Source organism: Larimichthys crocea, chromosome XVI (genome assembly GCF_000972845.2).
Source record: "Larimichthys crocea isolate SSNF chromosome XVI, L_crocea_2.0, whole genome shotgun sequence".
Lineage (NCBI taxonomy): Eukaryota > Metazoa > Chordata > Actinopteri > Sciaenidae > Larimichthys > Larimichthys crocea.
The window spans coordinates 3838359-3846102 of NC_040026.1; the positions used below are offsets into that span (position 1 = coordinate 3838359).

The 7744-nt window shown below is 42.1% G+C and overlaps 1 protein-coding gene across 3 annotated transcripts in view; it reads right to left on the reverse strand.

Annotated features, from left to right (window-relative positions):
* Positions 1-2445: 2445 nt before the first annotated feature.
* The window catches only part of znf574 (zinc finger protein 574), a 22166-nt gene continuing 16867 nt past the window's right edge, over positions 2446-7744 (reverse strand). For 2 of the 3 annotated variants that reach the window (XM_019261212.2, XM_019261213.2), the window contains exons 8-10: positions 5807-5958; positions 5341-5628; positions 2446-3405 (exon numbers count right to left, since the gene is read on the reverse strand). In XM_019261212.2, the coding sequence (XP_019116757.1) occupies positions 2812-3405; positions 5341-5628; positions 5807-5958 (1034 nt within the window). In that variant the 3' untranslated portion in view covers positions 2446-2811. The remainder of the gene's footprint in view (positions 3406-5340; positions 5629-5806; positions 5959-7744) is intronic. The other variant, XM_010735042.3, reaches the window with a different exon arrangement.

Below are 7744 nucleotides of genomic sequence, written 5' to 3' on the forward strand. Positions count from 1 at the left end.
ACAGTGAAACATAAAAATATTCCCAGTGAACTGAAGGTTTTTCGTTTCTTACACTTGGGACTGTGTAAGAAATGGTGTGTGGTCACATTTTCATAATTCTCTTCATCTTTTTGAAAAATTACCAGTCAGTTACATCAGTGTTTCTCAAACTTTTTGTACCGTGTACCACCTCAGAAAATATTAGTCTCTCCAAGAACCACCATCACATCAGACATTAAAATACAGGAGCGTAGGCCAACACTATTCAGCTATGAAGAGCTTACACAGTTTACATTTATTATTCCTAATAAAAAAGATCTATTGTTGACTGACACATTTTACCACGACTCACTGTCCTGCTGTCACATTATGGCTGGTGAATAGATGTGGATGTACAGCACCAGTTAAAAGTTTGGACACACCTCATTCTTTATTTTTGTTACTTTGATGTCAAAACTATGAAGTAACACCTTTGAAATACATAGGTGGGATGACATGGTGGGATGAAATGTGCCGTGAATTTTGGATAAATCAAACCGTGTCACCAGGAAAGCACGGCCACACTATCACACCTATTTCATAGTTTTGATGTCTTCTGTGTTAATCTTAAACGATACGTGCAAGAACCTTTCTACCAGTAGCCTAATATTGAAACAGAATATTACATAAAATGCTTATTTTAAATTACATTCCAGCTATCTCATAGTTTACTTTCTTTCAAAATGTTGCAGTATTTGGAGATATAATGTTTGGTATTCCTTTCATTTTCTGTAACCAGTTGTCCCCATCAGGGTCAAGAGGGGATGGAGCCAATCCCAAATGGCATCGGGTGAGAGGGAGGGTACACAATGGACAATTCGTCAGTTCATCACATGGCACATAGAGACAAACAACAATTCATGGGCAATTTAGCATCACCAATTAACCAATTAATTTAAGTTGGAGGAAGCCGGAGTACCTGGAGAGAACATGCAAAATCCACACAGAAAGGCTCTAAATGAGGTTAAAACCAGGAACCTGACCACTGCACCACCATCAAAAAATATAAACTTCAAAGATCTCACAAAGTTCCACTACAGGTAAGTTGCGTACCACCAGTGGTACACTTACAACAATTAAATTAAATGCTGCGCTTTCTCTGTCATTATCGACATGAAACATGAATGAGGTTGAACTGTGCTGTATTTGTTGGACCATAGCCATTATCTAATCTCACAATATTTACAGTGTAGTGTGTTTGCGGTTTAACATCTGAGCTACGTTGCATGTAAATCAGATCTGGCATCATAACATAACAGAAAAATCCCTCTCAAAGCCTTAAGTTAAGCTATAGACATTTAAATCTGGATTTATCACAGTGGGAAAATGTCTTTTGTTCATCCGGGCTCATCACCAACACAAAACAAAAAAAAACAAAACACCAGCTTATGTCTGAGCTGAGGAATGAACGCAGCCAGACAATATACTGTCTTCTGTAAAGCGAATATCAGACCATTATATTGCAGTCTGACTGCTGCTTCCCCGGAGCATACGAGTCTCATGATTTCAACAATTTCATTACACGTCTGTGTGTTTGTTGTGTGTTTTTCAGTAGTTATGATAAACTGCACTCCACGAGAATATCAGCTCTTGAGATTCGCTAGGAAAGAAAACACGCATCCATCGACGGGTTGCCTGTTGACTCTCTCAGAAAAGCAACGAAGAGCAGCTAGATTCTTGGCACTGGCATCTTTTTTTTTTTTTGCTCCTCAGGAGCCCTCTATTTCCTGATATGCTTCTCACTCTGCAGAAATGCTGCCATTTCCCCCATTTCAGTTCCCCGCACAATCATCAGCATTTCTCCCTCCATGACATGAAAACAAACTAAGACTGAGTGCCTCTGCGTGCGTGTGGTTTCAAACCCCCCTGTCAGCAATCACTGGGTGGGAGACAGCCATAAACTGCGCTTTAGAAGCCTATAATGGGCTACTGCAGCGCTGGCAAAACTTATATCATATTATGCCTCTTCCCATTCAGACACAAATAGGATCATTATTTTTGATAACTATACAGCAAGTGCTGGATAATTTCATTACACTATTTGCCACTGCATAATGCTGTACTTCAGCTAAATCATCATATATTTTGCTGTATCCTTATTATATTTAATTACAGCTCGAAAGCAATCAATAACATAATGTCCGACAAATTATTAGAACATTAGGGGTTGATCTACACACACATTTCTACTTCATTCTGCCTTCCCCTAACGTCAGCGTACGTGACAGAGAGAAACAGAGTGATTTCAAGGGCTGTACTTGTGCTGAGCGGGTCGGTATATTTCTCCAGCAGAAGACCTCATATTGTTTGTCAAATGGTAGAAGTGGCCGTTTTACAGCAGAGCCCATAAAGTCCGTCCCATCTGATGGGTTGGTGGCAATGCCCTCCGTGTCACCCGCCTTATAAAATGATGGACAGTCACAAGTGTGAAAGCTGAAGCGTTTTATTATAAAGAAAGCAGAAGACATTTCATGGGCCACCACTGGTCTTCCCCTCTAAAGGGCTGTAAATACACGTCTGTATACAATCGGAGGTCAATTTTACAAGCTGTTTTTCAATCAGTTTAAGAGACTAATTTAAGGTACATTCTGTGTATCAACCAATTTGTTAGTTTAACACCGTCAACATTTTTAAATTATACATTTCTGCTCAAGAAAAAAAAAAAATTGTATTGCTACACAGGATGCCGCCTTAACTGGCTTAGAAACCTATCAAACTATATACATATACCTTGCAATCCTTTAATTATCAAACATTAAGCTTTATCTATAATTTCAGTTAGTTTTTCTACCTTCATACAGTCTCCTCTACAATAAATTCAATGGCGTGCTGTGGTGACTGGCTCGTCTCCACCATGGTGATTTCATTTCCATCCATGGTGATCGTGGGAACAGTAATGCCCTGAGCTTCCAGAACGGAGGAGGGCAGGATGACGACCTGTGAGGTGCCATCCATGCCGCTGAGCTGATCAGACGGGATCATGACAGTCTCAGTGCCTCCTTCGCCCCCCTGCAGTACATAGATGGTCTGCACTGAGGCAGTCTCAACCTCCCCCGAGGTGGGCAGAGAAGACAGCACCTTGGCTCCTTCTAACACTTTCTGGACCTCGGCGGCCTCATGCACTGCCTGCTCAGCTGCATCCAGAGGCAGGTCTCCGTGTAGCCGGATGTGTTTATCCAGGTTGGAGCGAGAGCGGAAAGCAGCGGGGCAGTGGGAACAGGAGTAGGGCTTCTCCCCGCTGTGGGTCCGGGCATGCTCAGTGAGCCGGGCAGCCACGCTGAAACTCTTTCCACAAATCCAGCAGCAGAAAGGCCGCAGGCCGCTGTGGATGCGCTCATGGTCCTGCAGATGGGGCAGCTGGCGGAAGCGCTTGCCACATGTGGCACACTGGTGGAGGGAGGGATGGAGGAGAATGGGACAAAGTAATGGTAAGAGGAAGGCAAGAAAATATAGTTCACAACAGTGCCAGTGCACAAACTGAACCGCAATTAATATTTTCTGAGAACTCTCTTTATATTTATTCTGCAGAAGCAGCACTTCTGGCTGGTGTAGAGGAAATGCAGGGAGAATGGGAAATGGGAAAAGATGGGGAAATACAGACACAAAGCAATAAAAAAAATGTCACACTGCAACTAACAACTCTTTTCACACAGTTAATGAATTTCCAGTGATTTATAAAACACCAGAAAACAGTTTAAAAATATGCATTAAAATGTCAAAGAACTTAAGGCGGTGCCTTTAAAATGTCTTGTTTTGTCCTACCAACACCCTAAAGCCCAAAGATATTTAGTTTACTCTCATAGAAGACTGTGGGGGTGAAAATGCAAGTTTTTCTATTCATTAGAGGCGAGTTAGTGCGTTTTGGCTGCAGCGATCTGCGGCAGAGAAGCTGAGCTGGATCCAACTTTTGGAAAAATGCAATTCAAGTCACGCTGCGGCCACCAATCAGACGCTCTGATCAGTCAAACCTCCAGAGTCAGCCTGAAACGTCTCTAAAACTGAGACTATCCAGGTGGATTCACAGACTAAACTCTGATACTCTTACCTGTTGTGTTCCGGCTTTATTTATTTCATGTACCCACCTTCTAAATCTGTCTGTCTTGCAATTTACGCTGCAAAATAGTTACATCTTTGAGCGAGCATTGGTCGAGAGACATATACAGTGAATAAGAATGAGCGAGCGCCGGGAACAGTAAAGCCGGTTAATCTAAATAAATAAAAAGTTATTCCTTGATTTTTATTCCTTATTTCTTTCTTTCACAGCGGTTATGTTCAGCACAAATAGACACACCTGCAGCAGCCTCTTCCCCCAGCCTAGCTGGACTATTTAGTTTTTTTGCTTGATAAATGATGATTAATGATCAGAGAATCTGCCAATTAATCTTCTGTGCATCTACTAATAGATTAATCGCTGCAGCTCTATGAGTGTATAAAGGATAGCATGATCAGTGGACACCAGAAGGGTGAACAATTTCTAAATAATCACACCAACAGTTCCTCAGTCATACCTTTCCTTCTGTTCTCACACTTGCTCTCTGCTTGTTACCACCTCAGTGGAGACAATAAACTATGATCAGATACTTGATTAAACCTGAAGCAATACAAGAGAATGACTCTGTTGTGCTTTGATTCCTACTGGGGACGCTCTGATTGAAACTGTAATCCCTGTTGTCAGTTTTGCTGTTTCAGTATCTCTGTGAGATATACTCTAATAAAATTACCTTTCCTGTTGAGTTTGCTCTTTATATACTCAGCAAATATAGGTGTTCCTTCAGGAACACACAGTATATTTGATTTCAATTAAAATTCATCCCCATAACCGCCTGTGTGTTTGAGGACCGATGCTCCTTGAACCTCAATCCTTAGCATGGCTGATAGATGTGACTCAAAGCAAAGCCACAAACATTAAATCAATTTCTACAGTCTGACGTGCTGTGATGGGTTTGGGTGGGTCCGTGGTTGATGTCCTGCCTCGTCACCAGAGTAGCAGAGAGAGGGAGGGGGAGTCCCAGAATAGTAACAGGCACAGAGGGGAGCTGACAGGCCCTAACTCAGCCCTGCCATTAATCACAGGTACACAGGGAGGGAGGAAACACCCGCAGGACACTCTCTGCACAAATGGCCATGGTCCAGAATCGGAGAGATAGCCACAACTATGAACGGGTGTGAGCACGGGGGGTGAGGCAGTGTTAGATTTCAATTTGAAATATGGGTGTTAACGGGTTTGAAAGCCTTGAATAAAAAAGGACAAAATATATTTCAGAAGGCTGAAAAGAAATTCCCTTTTCATGCCAGCATGCACACCGCCTCCACCTTGCTTACCTCAAAGGGCCTCTCATCAGTATGTGTCCTCATGTGAACACTGAAGGTGGAATTGTAGGCAAATTCCTTGTGGCAAATTTGACAGCGGAAGCGGGGTCGGTTTTTGGACTTGCTGAGCGTTCCTTGGAAATGAGCCAGCACATGCTCCTCCAGGGCACTGTTGGAGGTAAATCGGCGGCGGCAAGGCCTCACTGGGCATTTGAGGGGTGTCTGGCCCGTGTGGGATAGCCGATGGAGGTCAAGGCCCTCTTGGGTCATGCAACGGTGGCCACATAGGTCACACTCAATCTGAGGGAGGAAAATTGATTAGGGTGATTATCATTTCAACGCGTGGACTTGTTTCATCATTGTTAAAGACAAATCTGTCATTTAAGATTGGTCAATCTTAGACATTCTGAATATATTTGCAGTGGAGAAGTAAAACCTGCTTGGAGAATGCTTTTTTTTTTTTTTTTTTTGCGCTCACAACCTGTCCTGTGCTTCGTCCCCGGCCCTGGCCACGTCCACGACCCGTATTCCTCTCCTCCTCTGTGATAGGGCAGCGCTGCATGTGGATTTCCAGCACCGCCTGGTTCACAAACTGGGATGAACAGTGAAGACAAGTCGCCGGCTGCTTGTCTGTAAAGTGGAACAGTGTCAGGATTTAGGCAGGTGGTCATACTCTGTCTTCCCGTGCCATGCTAATTATCTGATGGCTGATTTGGGCTTGTTAATTGCTATCAGTCGTGCCAACAATCATGCTGTGGCAGGTGATGGTTAACTGTGGCCAAACATTCAGTGATTCGTGTGATTTTCCTGTTGAGTCAAAATGCTTTGAAAACGGCCCAAAAAATTCAACCAACAGTTCATTATTTTATACAATAACAATAATAAATTAAATTTTTTTGACTGATAGTCGGACAAATGAATTCTGAAGATGTCACCTTGAGAGAAATTATAACGTCTTTTCAGTTTTTGTAGATAGAATCAATACAATCATTGACAGATGAAATCAATAATCATTATTCCCAGAGCTGCAACTAACAATCATTTTCATTACCACTGATCTAGCTAGTTACACTCTCATTGTTTGGTCTATAAAATGTCATAAAATAGCAATTAAGTGCCTATTAAATTTTCCCAGAGCCTAAGTGACATCTCCAAGCTGCTTTTTTTGTTCAACCAACGGTCCATAACCGAAAAAAATTCACATTGATATGAAAGAACAAGGTAAAAGCAGCAAGTCCTGACAAGTGAGAACCCGGAGTCAGCTTAACTTAAGTGATGAATTGATTGTCGACATTGCTGCAAATTAATTTTCCGTCACTTGGATAAATCAACTGTTCTTCAACTCTTATCAGCTGGCGCCCTGGTTGCATTCTGGCAAAGCGAAACAGACGCTCGGTGGCTTGCTCTTGAAAACCTGGCTGGGAAATCGCTGACACTGATGGTTCATCAGCATGTCCATAGGTCGTCATGCCAACATCTTGCAATCTGCTAACCATCTGTACGGCCTTATCCCAATGGGGACAATCCACTCTGCTCCCCATTGGGACCCTCTAATTAAACCTTTAATAAGGACAATTTCTGCCTATGGCCCTGGACTGATCGATGGATCAATCTCTCCAATCATCTCTCTCAGAGGAGCCACGTACCTCTGACCCCTGCTGCACGCTGACTCTTCAAGCTTAACTAATGAGGTTGACGTTCTAACGCCCTCCATTTCATTTACCTCCATCCTCCACCTCTGCTACACATGGGACGCAAATCAATGGAAAGTCATTGACCTAATGCATCGCAGGAACAATGCACATATAACATGGATGTATGTTTGTAAATAAACAAGATAGTCAAAGTAATTGGGGCATTTATTGTTGACTTTGTATTAATCAATAGTAGCTCAGTGCATGCTACACTGATAAGAACATCAGATCTAATTGGTTTCCATTGTAAGGAGGATCAGGGGCTCGCATCTGATGTTGGGTCTCATCTTTAATCTTCCCGAATGTTATGCAGATAGATAAACATCGATCAGACACAGATGAGAGGAACTGAAAAATGTATTGATAAAAAAATGCATGCGAACCGAAAAATAGTCATAAATTATCAAGTGATTTGATTAATTTAAAGCCGATTTGAACAAAAAAGGAGTGAAAATTGTGTGATGAGATGATGAGTATGCTTAGGAATTAATAATGGAAGTGATGAAATATATGTGAGTTGAAAAATAGTGACAAATTGCCAGTTGATTTGATGAACTTGATTGACCGCTGGGATCACCAAAACTAGAAAGGTTTTAATCACTCCCACATTGACTTTATATCCAACCATCCGTTATTATTATCATTATTCTTATTAAGTATTGCTTTCACTGCTTATGCTCATCAGGGCTATCCTTATCCCAGCTGAAAATGGGCGAGAGGCT